We start from the raw sequence: 20,000 nt of genomic DNA on the forward strand, positions 1-20,000 counted from the left end.
TCGGGGAGATTAGTTGTCGAGGGGTCGAGCTCGGTTTGCTTTCAGTTTTCTCCTAAACGAGGTTGGTGACCTACCCTTTTTTGGCATAATTTAATTTTCTTACTCCTCCTCTTTGTTTTGTAAAACGTTATTACAAAACCTACGTCAGAAGAAAAAGTAACAGGGAAAAAAGTATTCGCAGCCATCACTCATGGACACAAAATTGTTTCCTTGAGATCACGTACCCAAAGAATATCTGTAGTCAGTGCTCATGACGTGTGCCTGTGTCATAAAACGAACATTAAATGATTCCTTTTGAACAATACAATACACCTATTTTGTTATTTCAAGAATTACATCAACGCTGTGCTTCCTGTTCCTGACAAACGTAGCGTGAACCGATGGAACAAACTTGTCCTCGATAGATGAAGTCGCAATGAAGATTAATTAAATGAGTAACTCGGGCAAGTTATATCTCCCAAACGAGCTCGGTGACTTAGTTTTTTAATTGCATATTTCGAGTCACCATAATGTAGGGAACAATCAAGAAAGTTTAAAGAAAATCTTAGACAACCTTCTATTACTAAGGAACCCAGGGGGGGTACTGCCATATATGAACTATATAGGTATGTGCCGCCGTGAAGGGTATGCCGGGTTTTCAAGCAGTTTACTCTAGGATAGAGTATATAAATCGCAGCCTTTCGGTCTAGAATAGGGTATCATTTTTTCACGAAACTGACCAGTCGGTTGAAGATTTTATCAAGACTAAGGAAACCAGAAACTCCCACTCAAGAATATAAAAAATTCAAATTGGCAAAGTTTAAGTTTACGTAACTCAGCCTCAACAGCGTCAATAAATGGCTATCATGAAACACCTCTGGATATTATTAACTGTCAAGAATCGGAATTTAGACGGAAATCGGTGGGAGTTTACTCTAGTATAAGGTAGCAAAATTCAGCTGAACTAGCTCTGGTATAGGCTAAGGGTTACAGGGTCCCAGCGGCACATCCCCACCCAGAAATTCCTAAATCCCCCCCCCCCCCCCCCTGGGCTAAGGAATCACCTTATGGCGCTTTAGAAATTAATATGTGATTTTTTGCGTTCAGAATTTGTTGATTTCAGTTTAAAGTGTCCCCAGTTAGTGCTCCAGCGCTAGAACGACTACCCTGCGAGTAGAGTCTCTTTCGATCTTCCTAGATAAGTCGGGAAGAGGAAAGTAGACTCTGCTCGCCGCCTCCACATTCTCTGATTTGCCGCTCATCCAAAGAATTGGATGAGTCAGTCCAGTTTCGACTTGTCAAACCTGTTTTTTTAATTTTTGCGCATGATCAATCGCCACGCGTCATCAATATTTTGAAATTTACGACAGCGTGGCAATTTTAACTGTTAGAATTCCCATGAGTTTTTCCTATGTGTGTCGGTTACAGAAACTTGTGTTACAGAAACCTATAAATTTTTCAGTAAAAAAATGAAATGGCATTTTAAGAGTATGGACTATCTTGAGTTTCCAATGAAGTGATTCCTTGGTTGTTGTGTGTTTGCCAGAGTTGTTGGAAAATATCCCGACTGTTTGTTTTCGTTTTGTGCTTTTGTGGCTACAGGTCACGCATGACTGACAGCGAATACATTTAAATTTTTAACGCATGCTCAATGCGAAATGTGGAGGCTGCGAGCAGAGTCTACTTTCCTCTTCCCGAATTATCTAGGAAGATCGAAAGAGACTCTGCTCGCAGGGTAGAACGACTGGACACTACTTAAATAATTAAACTTCCTTTCCTTTCCTTTCCCCGAATATACGATTCTTCCTATTCTACGATTTCACATAAGACGCTCTTGAAATCATTCTCCTATTATACGATTATACCCCAAGACGCCTTAGAAATCATTTTCCGATTATATGAATTTTTGTGTTATTTTTTCGGCGGTGTATCTGTAAAATCTTGAGGGTGTAGTAAAATTATCACTTTTCACATATGCTGTTTCAGTCTATATTCATGTTTTATAGGCGTAAATCTACTCACGCCTTGTGAGTGTCCGAAATTTGTCCGACATGAGATAAAAAAATTAAACGTCCGAAATTTTAACGTCCAAAAATTTTGTAATTCGAATGCTCTGTCAACGTATACGATTTGTAGGGGTTATATGGGAAACATGAAATGCCGAGAAAAATCGGCTAATCCTAGTTTACGGAGAAGAAAATAAATAAAATAAACCGTAACTTCACCTTGTGTCCTTGTGTCGATATGAGGTTTTCTGGGCTAGTTTTGAAATTTGCTTCTATCCTTCATTTAGTTTATTTTATTTATTTTCGTCGCTGTAAACTAGGATTAGCCGATTTTTTTCGGCATTTCATGTTTTCCACATAAACCCTACAAATCGTTACGTTAACCCCATTTACACTACAGAAAAAAACGGTAACCCCCAAGGATGAAAGCTGGCAAATGTAATTTTTACTTTAGGCAAGGCAAGGGTAAATTTCGTAGTGTAAACTATCAAAGGTTGCGTTGCCGTGCCAATTTAAGTTTCGGTTTTGAGTCCACGTTTAGAGATTGACCGGTTTTTGAAGAAATCGGTAAGGTAAGGACGAACACCGGCACCTTGCGCTTTTAAAAGAACGTGTGAACGTTCCTGCTTGCCTGGAACCGAGTTTTTAACCATTCCGCGCACGTCACAACTCTAAACGCACTCTCAGAAGTGGTAGTAGTTTTAAAATGGCAGAGAAAGGCAAGTAGACTGACGAGGAGGAAGGAAGGTTAATGGACCTTTGGGCTGAGGAAACCATTCAATTTTCCTTTGCCTTGGAGAGTTAATCAGTGTCGACATCGCCAGCATGAGAAGCAACAGTGTTTTTCTTCGGCAGTCGCGGTATCTCATTAAACGCTCCTTCGTCCTCAATTCCTCCCTTTTCTGTTTCTTTATTCCACGTTGTCGCCGTTCGTTTCTCCTCAGCTTAGTTTGTTTTTCGTAGCAAGGAGGTCACTGACGTCAAGTCCGACGCCATGTTGGCAAAATGCGCATGCCTTGGCTGGAGCAAAATAGCCCTGCCTAAAACAAACCTAGCAAGGATGAAAAAGTGCATGACTGTGTAAACAATCCTTGCCTTACCAGAATGTTAGCTACTCTTGCCGATTTTTATCCTCGCCTTGCTGTTTTTTTCCTGTAGTGTAAATGGAGTTAACGTTGTTGACTGAGCATTCGAATTATGTGTTTGGCATGGGTCACCTGTGATTACAAGGGTAGTTTCCAGGGGCCCGTTTCTCAAAAGTCTCGAAAACTTTTCGGGCCCGAAAAGCCATTTGTGAAAGTGCCAGCCGCTTGTTTTGGAAAGCCGATCTTTTAACATGTTTTCAAGGTAACAAAAAGAAAAGTGACTGTGAAGTTTGACGACTTAAATCCTCTCCGTTCTTGAGATACAAAGGGAATTGTGACACCCGAAAATGGCCCATAAAGTTTCGGGACTTTCGAGAAACAGGCCCCAGGGCACAATAATTGTTCGAAAGCCGATTAACTTAATCCAAGATTAGCGTAAGCTTTTGTTTAATGTTTTCAACTTTCTGGTTAAAGTTTCTTTTGCTTATTTTGTTTCAATTTCAAGATTGATTTCTTCTAATGTAATGTTTTGCCGAATATCAACGTTGAACAGTATTTGGGAGTAGGGAAGTAACTCCTTGGTTATTTTTAATCTGGGATTAGTGTTACTCGCAATTTGAACAACCGGGCCCAGGAGTAAAGGAGTTATTTTCTTTTAACCCTTTCAGTTCGTTGTACTTGTCGATAGGAAACCCCTCAAGGCAGAAACTGAAAGGGCTGACAACATCAAACATGTCCCCTAAATGATATTTTTTGTGGATGCAAACCTTATCACTTTCCTCAAGTTAGCGAAATGACATGATTGACAGAAAATAATAATTGGCCAACTCCAGCCACGCAAATACTGAAAGGCCAGTTAACTCATTCATATATCGATAAGCTTTTTTTAAATTTTTCTTGTGAACTCCTGATCTCACCGAAAAAGTTTTAATGACAAATAAATAAAAAACATGTAGGCAATTTGTTTCACTGTCGTCTGCAAAACAAAACGGTTTTTGTACAGTCTCCTCGGGAAGGTGGACGGGGGGGGGGGGGGTACGCATCCCCTGCACCCTTCCCCTAGATCTGCCCCTGTCATAATTCACAAGAATAGGCCATTTCCGAGTTTACATCTGCCTCCTATTCAAAGCGAGTTTAAGTGCGACGTTTTTGTGATAGAAATTAGTTATATTTTACTTATGAATGAAAGCAATTTTCAAATAACACAAACTTTGCACTTACACTCGCTTTGAAGAGGAGGTAGATATGAACTCGGAAATGGCCTATTCTGTTAACGAAAAACTAGAATTTGTGTTGTTGTTAAAGATCTCTTGTGACCTGCAACACGTAGCAACGATTTTGCCATTTTTTAAAATGAAATTTTCTGTCGTTTTTTTCTTTTTTGTTGGAGGGGGGGGGGGGGGGGGGCGGGGGGTAATAAATTAAAATCAGTTTAGGCCATTTCATTTGGTTCAATTTTTTGCTACAAAAGAAAAGCACAAGTTTATCAAACCTGTTAGCAGCACCAGTTGTTTAATATTAGCCTTTCAAAGAAGTGTGCAGCATCTTGGAAAAGAATAATATTAATTTTCCTGTTGCTATCTGTATCATTGTCCAGCAACAGGCAACAAAACTAAACAGTCATTAAAAATCTCTCCCTGTGTATCCATTCCACCAAACATTAACAGAGTAGATAAACTGTCAGCTTCAACAGACAGACTTTCATCGTTATCTAAATAAAAATACAAATAAAACGAAACAAGATTAGGGTACAAAATATGACATCCTTACATTTGGTTTTTGCCTTTGAAATCAAATATGTCAATATGATTATCTAAAATCCATATTGTTACGCACAGCGTAACAATAAGACTTAACCCACTATGTTTTGGGGACTTGAGAGCCACGTGGAGTGTGTGCGTGTACTTTTCTGACATGCTGCGTTGTTCCAACACAAAGATCACTGTTTAAAGCAATGTTAAAAGTATTGTACCCAATAAATTCCTGCTGGAGGTCACACCCTTTGAAGTGGAATGAAAACTCTGAAGGTCGAAAGTGTTACGTGATCTTGACATTTATCTGGCCAATTTAAGCAACTAATGTCTCTAATAGACAACTGTAAAATTCATGTGGCTTCAACAGGAACACTTCACTCTATCGTCTATGACCTGCACGTCACATGAACATTTCTTTCAACTTGGAAAGTGGTGGTCCAGGCCAACTTTTGGTGTCACTTCGGGAACAGATCAACGAACCACTTGATTCGAGTGAGTCCACAACATTTTGACCACTATGATGATGAATATCGTTGTCGATAAGAGTACAGACAACGCTGAACCACTTTCGATTTATTACATTTTCATTCTCTTGGAATTTCTAAATTTGACACCTTGTGACTTTTAAGTTTTCATGAAGGAATGCGATAAACCAAGAGGTATTACCTTTTGACACTAAAAGTTCCACTGTACATAGGGTGTGGTCAAGTCGAGGAGCTGGGTTTGGCCCATCAGTTGCATGTTTCGTCCATTTTAATTCCTCTATAAAAATAAAGTTACTGAATTATCAAGAAGCATAAATCACATATTACATTATAGAGAGGTCGAAAGTAGTCTGTCTCGAAACTCAGAAATTTCAAGAGCTTGTGCTAAAGTAGGGGTTTGGTAAAAAGTGAGATTATGGAAATAATTAACCAGCCATTTATATTGTAAATAAACAAGCCAATCCATAGCCTGCGAGCAGGATCTTGCTTAAGTGTCATGCTTACAAAGCCGCGAAAGGATTGGGGCGGGAAAAAAAGAGCCTGCATGCAAAGCCGATTTGTCAAAAGTGACATGGGATGACAAGCCGCCTATAAACCTGCGATAACCAGGGAAAAACACTAAATCAAACTCTGGTGGCGTTTGAGGCAACTGTTATGGAAGCTTTTTGCGAGCTCTCTTGTAAAATCTAGCATGCCAATTTAGCTAAAGAAAGAACAGAAAAAAGTAGTGAATTGCCTACTTGAAGATACTTGAAGACAGCCGGGGCCGTGTTCGCAGTGATGCCGACTGGTTATGGAAAAACGTTTTATCTTTCAACTGTTTTCTACTGCAGTAAAACTCAAAAGGCTATCGGAAGTTTTTTGTCCACTGGCTAGCCTAATGCAAGACCAAATAGAGGAGGGAAATTCGCGGGGCTTGAGGTGTAGTGCTCTTCAGGACGTAAAATATTTTTTAAGCAGTCTTCAACAAATAATATTCGTATTGGCGGAGCAGGCACTCGACAGTCTAGTGCTAGGGACTTCAAACGGATCTTAAAAGATACATCCGGAAAACTAGATGAATTCCAGACTGTGGAAATTTGGACTTCTAAACGGAAAGCTTATCGGCAATAAGCTCCATTTTACCCTTGTCTCTTTGTCTGTTTTCATCAGCCAAGTTAAGGGGGTAAGATACACGTATAAACTATTTGCAGTTGTCAATCGTATAGATAAGCTATGAACTCCGGGATTTTCCATTTTACAAGAATACTGAAAAAGAGAAGAGTTTTCGGCCAGTTTAGGGCAATAAATTTTGCGTTTGCTGATAATTTATCGGTGCTGCGATAAATTTGATGATTTTACAAATTTTAATCCAATCATTTCGCACATTCGCTTTTCTACTGTCAGTGCAGATTTTCAAAAGATACGCGACTTCACACTGAAACAGCATTTACAAACGCAGCAATTTTGGCTTGCTACATTTGAAAGTTGGGAGGCGCGGTGAGCACACAGTTAGTGCGCTCGACTCCGGATTGAGTGGTCTGGGCTCGGGTCTTGGCCGGGGACACTGTGTTGTGTTCTTGGGAAACACATTTTACCCTGGTGTAAAAATGGGTACCGGCGAATCTAATGCTGGTCCATCTAATGCGATGGACTGGCATCCCATCCAGGGGGGAGTAGAAATACTCCTAGTCGCTTCATGTTACAGAAACCGGAGACAAGCGCTGGCCTGATGGGCCTTCTAGGCTCGTAGCAGACTTTACCTTACCTACATTTAAAAGTTTCGTTGGAGTTCTGACGCTTGCCATGAAAAAGGTTCGTATTTACAACGAAACTCACGTGTGTTTATTTCAAATCATGTTTGTTGACACTTCTCGTTGATTCTATCAGCTGGTTTTTTGACACAATGCAAATTTACGACATCTCACATTCCGAGGGACGGAATTCAAAAAGGGGTGGCTTGCATATAGGCTCTTTTTATCCCGCCCAAAATCCTCTTGTGGCTTCGCTGCTCGCACAGCACTTACAAAAGAGCCAATCTGTTACATGATCTATGACATGATAAATATCAGCCAGTTCTTGGATGACCCCACTAACTCCTCCCATTCAATGTGAACGTCATTCTAGGCAACCTGTTGGAAATCTGTCAGGAGGAGTAAGGGGACAGGACTTGGGAAGAAAAAGTTGGCGACAACAGATTAGGACGGCACAACTACAGTAAAAAAGGTACAAGTGTCCCAAAACTTCGATGAAGATTGGAGCTACCGTATCACCAAAATTTCAGGTTCGCGCCTCCCTTACCCTCTATTTTCAGCCCAGTTCTACCTACATGTACAAATGAATAGCAAAATTTACTGCAATTATAAAACTATCAAAAACACTTACCAGTATTCAACGAATATAGGTCATCAAGTGCAGCGCCCACAGAACTCATTCCACCGTGAATATATATTAGTTTCCCCACACATGCTGCTGCATGAGCTGTTCTTGATGATGGTGCTTCGCCACTTGTTTCTAATTTGCTCCAAGAGAGATTATCTGCAACAGGAGAGATTTAGTGTCATTCATTCTATATCGGAGTCTTTGCTGACAACATTGTTTACCTCTTGTTTCATGAACTTATAAAACTCATTAATACTTCATGATGGGAAAACAAAATAAACGTTTTATCCATCGATTTCTATATCCTCTACATATTTTCCTTCATTTACATAAACGTTTCTTCTGATCTTCCCTGTTACAATGTCTTGAATCACCAAAATACCTAGTGTACATTAACACTTGAATGCTGACAAAGTCACATACAATATTTGCATCAGATTTGTGTATTGTATATATTACATATGAAGGGCATCATGCTTAAATTACAAATTGACTTAAAAAAGTAAATGTAAACCTAAACCTCCAGTTTTAAGCCTTTATGATGGGTTTTGACGATGCTCCAGTTGTTAGCCATCAAAAACTGATAAATTATTGCTTGGCAAAAGCACTAATTATCCCATACATTGTTTGTAAAATTTTGAATTTTCAAAGCATCATTGCTCTGAAATTACGCGGTATATCGGGTTCAAATCAGAGAAATGCTAATGAGGAAAGAACATAATCAGAGAGGCCCCTATAGTTACTGGTACTTTACTCCTGTTGGTACTTATCTAGGCTGTATTGGTCAAGGTAAATGGTTGGCATCTGAGTAATAATTCAATTCAGCATCAAACTTAGGTTCAGTTACTTTGAAAATGCAAAAAGAAGGCCAGGCCAGGCTTATAGGTCTGTCTGTATTACAATCACGTGTAAAACACTGAAATCCCACCCACCACTGCACATGATCAACACTCAAACCCACGCACCAGTATTAAATCTGTAAAGATCATTAAACATGTCTCTTCCAGACATTCCTCCATGAATGTAAATGTCTGTTCCTATGGCAACAGATACATGACCATGCCTAGAGCATGGTGGATGCCCAGTAACTTCTGGTTGGTTCCAACAATTATCCTCTGCAAAAACAAAACAACAGACAAACATTTATATATCTGGGAAAATATTGTCAGGGATATTGAGAGATCATACATGTAGTTGTGTTCACAAAGCTTAGTATGATGCTTCCCTGTATGAGGAAAATAATTTGCCTTGAAGTTTGATGAGTTTCTGTATAACCAAACCACTAGGAAAATGCCTCAACATATATTTTTTGCCAAGCTCTTAAGAATTTTCAAAGAATAATTCTCCATTATCTTGAGGGAGGTTAGGGTTCACACTGAAAATGAGGAATGCAATTTAATAACTTTCCATTTTCACGTTATGATTGATTCTATCCTAGCACCTTTCTTTTTTCAATACACTGGACTGGCTGATTGACATCAATTACTTTGGTGACTCAGGGTCCCATGCAAGGTTCAACAGCAATGTTCAGAAATAATTCTACATGTATTCTTTGTCTCACCAAGCGTCAGGTACAAAACCCAGGTCACAGGGCACAGGTCACATTAGGCCTAAAGAAAAGTATCCTAAACATTCATAAAAGCTAATTTTAGGCCTAATTAGGCCTAAAGAAAAGTTTTTAGGCCTAAGGTTAGCATTTATGAATGTTTAGGATACTTTCTACAATGACCTGTGACCTGTGCCCTGTGACCTGCATTTTGTACCTGCCACCCACCAAGCTAGTAAACCAGCTGTCTGAACTGAATTGGCTCAGCAAAATTAATAACACACTTTGGTTGTTTTCAAAAATTTGGGTCTTGTGGTACATTGTATATGTTTATTGCTTGACCTTTAGGAATTTACACTTATACAACATGTACTTCCTGTTATTTAGGAGGTCTTGTAAAGTTGTAAGCTTTCTAGCTTTCTTTGGACATTCATTCTGCTGCTCTTTTCTTTCTTTTTCTTGTTTGGGTGTTGCATAGGTTATGGCTCAATTTTATATTTGGTTCAAAATTCTTCAAACTAGTTCAATTCTGACTTTTTGCATTTGTGTCAGATTATGATAATGAATATTAGACAGAGAAAAATCATAATTAAACTGGTTTGAAAAATTTTAAACCAAGGGAAATTTTGAACCACAGTATATAATATACATGACCACATAAGAATGCCTTCTTTGAAGAAACATGAACATTTCTGCCAGTGTGTTTGCTTATAACCTCGATTTACTGTCTTACATATGGCTAGAAAATATTACTTTAACATTTATAATGTACTTTTTTTTGTTATCATCTCATCTCACCAGCATCAAATACATGAACTGTGGTATCTGGAACAGGATCAGGACCATTTAATCCCCCTCCAAAGATATACAACTTATTGCCGACTGATGCCATGGAGTGACATGTTCTTGGAGATGGTGAACTTCCACTCGTCTTCACTGCTTTCCAACAGCCCTTTTCTAAATATTGAATAAAATTAATTCAGTCAAATGGAGGGTTGTCCAATACATATAATCTGAGTTGGATTATGGCGCATGCACTTGACCCTATCCACTTGTGTTTATGAGGCGTCAACCTGCCTCTCTAAAAGTTGATCTGTCTTACAGGAAGTCGGCTTTTGAGAGACTTACAAAACTTAACAAGATTGCAAATAGGGAAGGTAGAAAATGTTGATGGATTGACTTGAATTGAGTTGTCTATCGGACTCTACCCGACTCGACCCATCTCTCCACAAGTCGGTACATGTTACAAGAGGTCACTTTGCAAGAGCAAGAATGCCAATGAGAAACAGTAGAAAATGTTGGCAGATCGATGGGTTGACTTGTGTCAATGAAATGGAGCCAAACTGTCAAGATTTTCTACCCTCCCTATGCACATGTTATCTTAAGTTTGTAACTTGCGATCCGGACTTCTGGTGAGATGGATCAACTTTCGTAAAGACAGGTCAAGTTGATCCAAATCAGAGGGTGCAGAAACTGCCATGTTTGTGTGCCTACTTTAAGAATGAGGAAGGTTTATTACTTTGCCTTTTGTGTGACCTGCCTTCCGGTGACACGACCTGTATTAGCTGTTACAAGGATTGGAATTACCTGGAAAGTTCAGAAAGGTCAATGTAATGCAATGTGTTGTTTTAGGAATTTTCTAGAACTGTGACTCATCAGTTTCAAAATAGTTTAAAAATAGAGCTTATTGTAATAGCTGTAAATGGTAACTTATGGAAGCTTCTAGACTCTCTTCGGATAGCTATATAAGCAGCTCTCTATTCAGTCAGTGGTTGTTGTTGTTGTGACTCGGGACTTTGTTCCCTGTTTGTAATTTCCAAGTGATATTGTGTGACAAGTGACAAGTGAAGGGATTTTCCCATTCGTGTGTGATTCTGACATTCTGCTGTCAAGTCCACAGTTGGTTTCCGTGTAGTGCGATACTGTGAAAGAAGTCTTCAGGAGATTTTGCCAAAGAAAAGGACAGTGCTTTGCCTGTGGTCAGATTAGCATAGAGAAGTATTTAGTTAATTGTAGTGCCATTGTACTAAGAGCATTCGCTAGCTCGAGTTAAGTTGTATCCAGTTGTTTACAGTTGATTAAATTGTGTTTCGTTGAAATAGCGAGGTTATTATCTTTCTGCTGGTAATTAGTTACCATAACATGGCGAAGATGGTCATCTTGACCCGACTCAGATCGTCTAGGATATAGACGATCCAACTCAGATTGGGTGTAAAAGTAAAGTAAAGTAAAGTGGTGCATTTATATAGCCCCTTTATCACAAGTCTCAAAGGCGCTTTACAATGATCAATTTACCCCCAGTGGACTGGAAGCATATACAGGCACAAATTGCAGCCGCTTCTTGATGGTCAAAATAATAATACCTATTGTTATCATGCAATTCACAAACATGGTACCTATATGAGCTCCACAGCCCCTTGGCTCTAAAGTTCATTACATGATAATGCTCTGGAACTCTTATTGTTGAATCCTTTGCTGTTTATGTTATAAGGATTAATAAAGAGATAATTATTTAATAATTTAATTAACTCAGTCAATGACAAGAAGCAAGTGTACTCATTGCTTGGCATGAATTTGACGGGCCATTAGCATTCTGGCATTTTCAGGTGTTGCTTTACTGCTCTGGGTGTGATGTCAGGGTGTTCCGGCATTCATTGGGTCAGCCATATCCAGATACAGTTTAAAAGTGCGCCCTTGCATGAGCTCGTCGAGTCAGTGTACGGGGTGTTTTGTATAGCTCACATGTATTTTCTTTTGTCCCCTCCCTCATCTCCCCTTTGTAAAATTACTTGACATGTTAACTACATGTACAATGCCACTTGAAGATAAGCGAACGCAGATGCAAAATTAACGCAGACAATAGGCGTATACGCATTTCTTTTGATGCGCCTAAAATTGTGTATGGTATATGTTAAAAAGGTTTTTGTGTGCCGTTTGCCGATAATAGGTTTATACTTCACCAAAAGTAAACTTGATGATTTTTTTGGCTCAAATAACCAGCCAGAAGAACTTTGTGCCATTAGAATAAGCATATGGACATATTTTTTGCTCTTTTAATGACGCACTGACCAGCGAACACGCAAATTATTTTCATTCACTACACTGGAAACGATTGAGGGTAAACAAAGACATTAGACAACAGATGAAAGACAATAGGAGAGCTCATAAATGCTAATGAGCCTCTTTGCATATGTGTTGATGTGAATCCGCGTTTATTTTTTAAGAGTTTAAGCGTTTCGCGTATGCATGTTTTTTGCATATATTTTGGTTTGCTTATCTCTGAGCTGCACTGTACATAGTAGGTTCTCCACTGTTCTTCCAGTTCTGAATCAGTGTGATGGAGTCCTGGGACTAGGTTTGGTGGGTAGGGCTGGACACTGGGTTGCGGGTAGGCCAGGCTTTGGTTGTTCTTAACTACTTGGTCTTGAGGTTGGCCATTACAGCCCTCACGTTCCTGGGCACCCAACATCTCGGTGTGACGTAAGCATTAACTTCACAAATTTCCCTATGGGTGTCTCACTAATGTCACATCTTATTATATCACTCCTAAATCTCATTCTCGTGTTGTATTTTAAACTGTGTAAAGAGACTGATTCTTCATTTAAATAATGCCACCATACTTTGTCGAGGGCAAGAAACAATGTCTGCACTTTGTAATGTACCATTATTTCTGGATTCTTATTAGAAACCATAAAATCAGAACTAGTTTAAAGTGTGTAAAGTACCTAGGTCAAGGGCCTGGACATCATTCAAGTTTGTTGCCTGTTGGGCTCCACCAAATACATAAACTTTATTTTGACAGCAGCTAGGTATAAATGCTGAATGTTCATAGCGACTAGAGAAACCCTCCCATTCTGGGCAGCTCCAAAGGAATTTATCTAAAAGTAAAGCATAAATAGCAATAAAAATAAATGACATGAAGTTATGCTAATAAAGCATCATATTAATTAATGTTTTGCTCATTGATGTCTTGAATTATCGCCAGTCAACAGAAACACAATCTGAGAAAAGAGGACAGATTATCTACAGTGAGAATAACATCACTAGAGCAAAGGCGCATTGGTAAATACAGCCACCGGGTGCGTGCACCGGTGCGCTCAACCAATTGAACCACCAGTGCGTGGTGTCCAGCAGAGTCTGCTTGCCAAGGTGCATTTGGTTCACTAATTAGGTAATATCATGAATTAACACAACAACAATGCCAAATGGTACAACTGTCATAAGAAAAGAAAACAGGGGCTCAAGAGGGCATTCTATGACAGTAGATAGTCCTCAAAGTAGTGTGGAGGGTGGAGATTGCCCATTGACCGCTAGGGTGTGCCATCAGAAGCTGTAATGGTGGAGGACTGGTATCTGTACCAGTGCCTCCGAGGATGTGGGGAGATGGGGGTGCAGAAAGAGTAGCTGATAGAGCAGGTGAGAGAAGGCAGATGCAAGCTAAAAAATGTTTGCCCAAATGTGTCTCAGATAGAGGACGCACCTTATATGATGTCATTCATTCCATTTTAAAACCAGGCCTCAGTTGTTCAAAAGGTAGAGAGGGTAGTCCAGCAGGCCCCAAATGTGCAAAGATGAGATAACTTTATCCAGTACACACTGAAGTCACTATCCAACAATTTCAATCTGTGGCACAAAGACATCAGTATTTGCTCGACAGAGAATATCCACTCCGAGCAGATCAAGGTAAAGGCACTCAACAAAAACCTAAGCTAACATTTAACATGGAGTATATTTTTGTTTACTCTGGATAGTGACTGATCTACTGTAAAAAATTATCCAGCCTTTTGAACAATTGGGGCCAAATTAATCACAATCTAGTGGATATCAATAGGAGCTACAGCCGTACATGTAACAAAACCAATAAAATGCTAGTACTTTCTTTAGTTCCAACTAACACGGCCAAATGAATGACATGACAGACACATAAGTTGCGTGTAAAGATTATGTTAGGCAACTCGAGTATACAAATGGCCAGGAAAGACAAAAAATGTTTGACCATTTTGCTGGGACTAATGATAATTATGTAAGTTCTTTGGTAATGAGTGAAACAACAACTGAAACTAAGAGAGTTCTTGGTAGGATTTAACCTTAACATCCTTGGTAATATCAGTTGGATGCTTTACCTATAAGCTATGAGAAATCCTAGGGAGCTAGGTTGTTTATCTAACCACGGACCACATGGCTCAGTTGGTTGAGCATCAGACTAGCACGCAGGAGGTTGTGAGGTCTTTAAAGTGCAGCCTTGGTAATTTCATACTTAACCCTTTGGCGTCCAAACCTGCCTAAACTGGCCATACTTAGTATTTTACTCTGTCTAATGCCAGATGATTTTACTCGTGAATGGGGAACCCCTGAGAGTCAATGGGTTAATCACTCACTGAAAAACTATGTCCCCATTAACCCTTTGGCGTCCAAACCGGCCTAAACCGGCCAGACTGTCTAACACCAGACAATTGTACGCGTCAATGGGGAACCCCTGGGAGTCAAATTATGGGTTAAATGGTCAGACTTTCAACTCTGTGTAATGTTAAAGAACCCATACACTATTTGATAAGAGCAGGGGACACAGTTCAAGGTATTGTGTTCTGGCCTGAATATGTCCCCAATTTAATTGCGCATTGAGGAGATAGAACACCTGAGACATGTTAATGAAGACTGTGAGTGAGTGAGTGAGCGAGTAATCTGGGTTCTTCATCGACAAAGTGTACCACTAGTTTGCAGGCTCTTCATTGTCATGCACCTCCAATTTGAAAGGATTTATTAAGCTAGTTACTTGACAACGGGTGAAAGGCCAACTGAATAAACCTCTGCCACAGCCACTTCTCACCTGACGATAGCCCTAAAATCAATTTGCAAAAACGAATATAGTCATCTGACCTAGACTCAGCACATGTACATCGGCGAAAGATCCATCAGGATTTGCTCCTCCAATTACCATAACACGCCTTTGTTGGTTTCTCTCTTGGCCTTCAGCGAAATAGGTGCATGTATGACCGACTCTAATGCAAGGACCTTCTCCTTCAGGAGAAAGAGCGTACCATAAATTTGGTTTTGGAGAATTCTTTGCCTCTAGGATCGGAAGAATCTCCATTTGTTTCCTAAAATTCAGTACTTTCTATGGTTTTCTATGGGTCGAAAGAAAATCCGAGAACTACTTGGTGTAGGCACTCATATAGTGGTCCGGTGTAGTCACTCATATACTGGTCCCAGGTGGCGTACTTACTCATGCGTAATCATGCCTAGCCGTACCTAAGCATCCCTAACTTTACTTAAGCATCCCTAAGCCTACTAAAGCGTACTTAAGCATCCCTAAGCCTACTTACGCATCCTTCTTCATCCCTAGCCGTACCTAAACATCCCTATCCGTACTTAAGCATCCTTAATCATCCCTAGCCGTACTTAAAGCATCCCTAAGCGTACTTAAGCATCCTTCTTCATCCCTAGCCGTACCTAAGCATCCCTAACCGTACTTAAGCATCCTTAATCATCCCTAACCGTACTTAAGCAACCTTTAGCGTACTTAAGCATCCCTAAGAGTACTTAAGCATCCTTCTTCATCCCTAGCCGTACGTAAGCATCCCTAACCATACTTAAGCATCCTTAATCATCCCTAGCCGTACTTAAGCATCTCTAAGCGTACTTAAGCATCCTTCTTCATCCCTAGCCGTATATATAAAGCATCCCTAACCGTACTTAAGCATCCTTAATCATCCCTGACCGTACGTAAGCATCCTTAATCATCCCTAACCGTACTTAAGGAACCTTTAGCGTACTTAAGCATCCCTAAGCGTACTTAAGCATCCTTCTTCATCCCTAGTCGTACTTAAGCATCCCTAACCATACTTAAGCATCCTTAATCATCCCTAGCCGTACTTAAGCATCCCTAAGCGTACTTAAGCATCCTTAATCATCCCTAACCGTACTTAAGCATCCTTAATCATCCCTAGCCGTATTTAAGCATCCCTATCCGTACTTAAGGATCCTTAATCATCCTTAGCCGTACTTCAGCATCCCTAACCGTACTTAAGTATCCTTAATCATCCCTAACCGTACTTAAGCATCCTTCTTCATCCCTAGCCGTACCTAAACATCCCTAAGCGTACTTAAGCATCCTTCTTCATCCCTAGTCGTACTTAAGCATCCCTAACCATTCTTAAGCATCCTTAATCATCCCTAGCCGTACTTAAGCATCCCTAAGCGTACTTAAGCATCCTTAATCATCCCTAACCGTACTTAAGCATCCTTCTTCATCCCTAGCCGTACCTAAGCATCCCTATCCGTACTTAAGGATCCTTAATCATCCTTAGCCGTACTTTAGCATCCCTAACCGTACTTAAGTATCCTTAATCATCCCTAACCGTACTTAAGCATCCTTAATCATCCCTAGCCGTACTTAAGTATCCCTAAGCGTACTTAAGCATCCTTCTTCATCCCTAGCCGTACCTAAGCATCTCTAACCGTACTTAAGCATCCTTAATCATCCCTAGCGGTACTTAAGCATCCCTAACCGTACTTAAGCATCTTCAAGCATCCCTATATAGAAAGTTCCCCGTCAGAGGTCACCTTTGACTCTAGACAATCGGCTCTTAATCCGCAAAAACATAAAACTGCTGAGAGAATATTGCCTTTTGTCACTACATACCACCCTGCGGTAAAGAAACTTAAATAAATCGTGATGGAAAACTGGAGTTTCATAGAAAACCAGCCTCTGCTGAAAACAATTTTTACAAATCCTCCGATCATATCTTACAAAAGAGGTAAATCTCTAAACCACATGCTTGTAAGAGCAAAACTATAATTTGAAGGCTCTGAAAATGCGACGCAACCACAAAAACCACATTGGGAATCCGTGTAGGCCTGTCTTTGCTTTTCCTTTCAAGGATGCTTAAGTACGGCTAGGGATGAAGAAGGATGCTTAAGTACGCTTAGGGATGCTTAAGTACAGCTAGGGATGCTTAGGTACGGCTAGGGATGATTAAGGATGCTTAAGTACGGCTAGGGATGAAGAAAGATGCCTAAGTACGCTTAGGGATGCTTAAGTACGGCTAGGGATGATTAAGGATGCTTAAGTACGGTTAGGGATGCTTAAGTACGGTTAGGAATGCTTACGTACGGCTAGGAATGATTAAGGATGCTTAAGTATGCTTAGGGATGCTTAAGTACGGCTAAGGATGATTAAGGATGCTTAAGTACGGTTAGGGATGCCTAGGTACGGCTAGGGATGCTTAGTTACGGCTAGGGATGATTAAGTATAGTGAAGTACGCTCCCTGGGACCACTATATGAGTGACTACTCCGGACCACTATACGAGTGCCTACACCAAGTAGTTACCGAAAATTCGAGATAACTATGCAAATAAAGACGTGTTAATGACCTTGAGGAGGGGGTGGTGACAGAACAGTATTCCAAATGATTAAATGAGATATAAGAGTGCTTTTAGGAAATACTTTTTGATAAAGAACTAACTTACTTCTCCTGTCTAAATGGCTTGATAAAACCCAATTTCCGCCCATTTTTGTGTATTATTGAATACGTTTTAGGTTTTTGTCTCTGAAGTAGTTACTCCTCCCCAGAAAGTGAGGTTTTGGGCTTTCTAATTGTACTCAATTGGTAACCTCTCAATTTATCCTTGAAAACAAGATGGCGGAATTATTGGTCACCACAGTAAGAGATAAAGATTATATGTCGTTACAAGTGAAGAAACTTAAGACAAAATCACTTAGCAGAACAGGCAAAAATAAAGAAGAAACAGCTTCAAAAGTTAAGGTACTTCGTGAAAAACTAAGCCAGTGGATGAAGGAGCGAGAAGCATCGAAGACTGCTACAAAAAAACTTAAATCTGTGAACAAAGATAACTCTACTCTTCCTGATGTACCGAAGTTTCGAACACGTTCAGCAATGTCTGGTTCTTCTTCGGCAAACGCTGCAAACAGAAATCCTCACAGCAATCCCAGGAGAAAACCGTTGTATCCTGAACCACAGAGAGACCGTACCACTCTAATGTGATATCGTAGATATCAAAGTCTGATAACCCGCTAGTCAAAAGACCACCTTCTGCCACCGGCTCACACAAAAGGAATCCCAGCTCCTCTCGGATGAAAGCAAGCAATGATACTCAAGTGAAAACTAACCAGGAGTATGTGCCATCAAGTTATGAAAATCCAAGTTCTGCAAGTGTCTCAAAAAAGCTTCTTTCATCAAGTAAACAAACACTTCATAATAAATTAAGGCCTTCATCAAGGACATCAGTGAAATCAAACTTAAGTCTCCATGGTGATGATAATCATGACAGTTATCACCATGGTGATGATATTAAGCATGATGAAACTGATGAGGATTCTCTCTTGAATGACCCTGCAGATACATGTAGTACTGGAAATAACATAAAAATTATGCTGCCTAATGATAGTTCAAAATTGAAGACTCCTGAGTTATCTTCTGATATGCTTAATGCACTAGCAGACACTGTTGCTGAGAGGCTCAAGGCGACATTACAACCCTCTACTGAGCATAAACAACGTCAGCGGAGTGTTAGTGACGACGGTGAATCAGGTATTGCCAGTCACTTGTGCCCCCTTTGTGAAAAACATTTGACAGGGCCCAAACACACGCCAATGGCTGCTATACCCTGTGGACACACATATTGCAAGATTTGCATAGGTGATTTTAAAAAATGCCCAACATGTCATACAGTAGTGAGGTCAACAGCAGTCAATACCGTAATGCAAGGAATTATCAAAGATTTTAAAGATCAAAGGAACGAGAAAGACTACAAAAGATGGAAGAACAAACGAGGCAGTATGTGGATGAATATCAGTCATTAGTTCTGAGATGCAATGCTTTAAATGGTGAATGGAATCTGCAATAGGAAGCATCCTAAATTGGCTCTTTTTTTCGGACTCGAAATCAAGGCATGATCAGGGTGTTGCACCCGCAGGTGCTCAGCAGCTTATGGGAGATATGTTTGTTAGTTGCAGCTGCAGAAATATAGTTTAGGCAAAGATAAAACCAAGCCGATGCAGTGGTTTTGCCTGGATGGGATATTTGGGGGGACTCTAAGGAGGTTTGCAGGGGTAAATGCCACGTGCTAAAAATTAAGAATGGTGCCTACTGTAATGTACTTTTATCGAACACAAAAGGAGATCATACGAGACACTAAGTCAAAATGAGGAATACACAGTGGCCATTTGAAAGTAACAGTTTTACTCTGTCTTTTTTTACATCTAACCCATCATGCCTTGCTGACGTAAGAGCACGCGGTTTGAATGTCACACAAAACGTGACATGAACATTACACTTCTCCTTTCCTTTAGCTGGAAATCTAACGTTAACCCAAAAGAAAAATGCAAATAAAATAATAAAAATGCATGCAGAAAAACTATCACTGGTAAGTGTTCGAAATATTATACTCTATTCTTAACTCCACAGACCTTATGATGTTCATGAGAATAGTATTAGAGTTCAAAACAATTAAACACAACAACAATGTCAATCAAAGTCTTTGATCATATTTCGTCAATGAGCCTCATGGATGGTTTGGACACACGTGTGGACCTCCTTAGTTGTGGATCAGCTGGGGTCCTGGCACTGGGGTCCACTAACACTGAGCCAGTTTCCTTTTGACGTGCTAGCACAGGAGATGTGAGGGGGTTTGTCATGTCCATATCACTGAGGGAACTAGCTGGCACATCTCAGAGGAACTTCTTAAAGTGAGAAGAATTGCGAGCAACCTTTCGCTCATCTCCTTCAGCTGTTAACATGCTGTGGTTCTTGCTTGTGACTGT

General features: G+C 40.1%; 1 protein-coding gene and 1 pseudogene across 1 annotated transcript; one reads left to right on the forward strand and one right to left on the reverse strand.

Annotated features, from left to right (window-relative positions):
* Positions 1-4,565: 4,565 nt before the first annotated feature.
* LOC138008829 (rab9 effector protein with kelch motifs-like) lies at positions 4,566-15,428 on the reverse strand. Its single transcript, XM_068856120.1, has 7 exons — positions 15,094-15,428; positions 12,942-13,094; positions 10,015-10,173; positions 8,636-8,785; positions 7,674-7,826; positions 5,491-5,586; positions 4,566-4,781 (listed from the first exon to the last, which is right to left on the reverse strand). Exons 1-7 carry the CDS (start codon positions 15,305-15,307, stop codon positions 4,657-4,659), a joined length of 1,050 nt encoding a protein of 349 aa, XP_068712221.1. The 5' UTR covers positions 15,308-15,428; the 3' UTR covers positions 4,566-4,656.
* Positions 15,429-17,859: 2,431 nt separating this feature from the next.
* LOC138008830 (uncharacterized) overlaps positions 17,860-20,000 on the forward strand; it is a 9,127-nt pseudogene continuing 6,986 nt past the window's right edge.

This window comes from Montipora foliosa, chromosome 6, assembly GCF_036669935.1.
Source record: "Montipora foliosa isolate CH-2021 chromosome 6, ASM3666993v2, whole genome shotgun sequence".
In the NCBI taxonomy this organism is placed as follows: Eukaryota; Metazoa; Cnidaria; class Anthozoa; order Scleractinia; family Acroporidae; genus Montipora; species Montipora foliosa.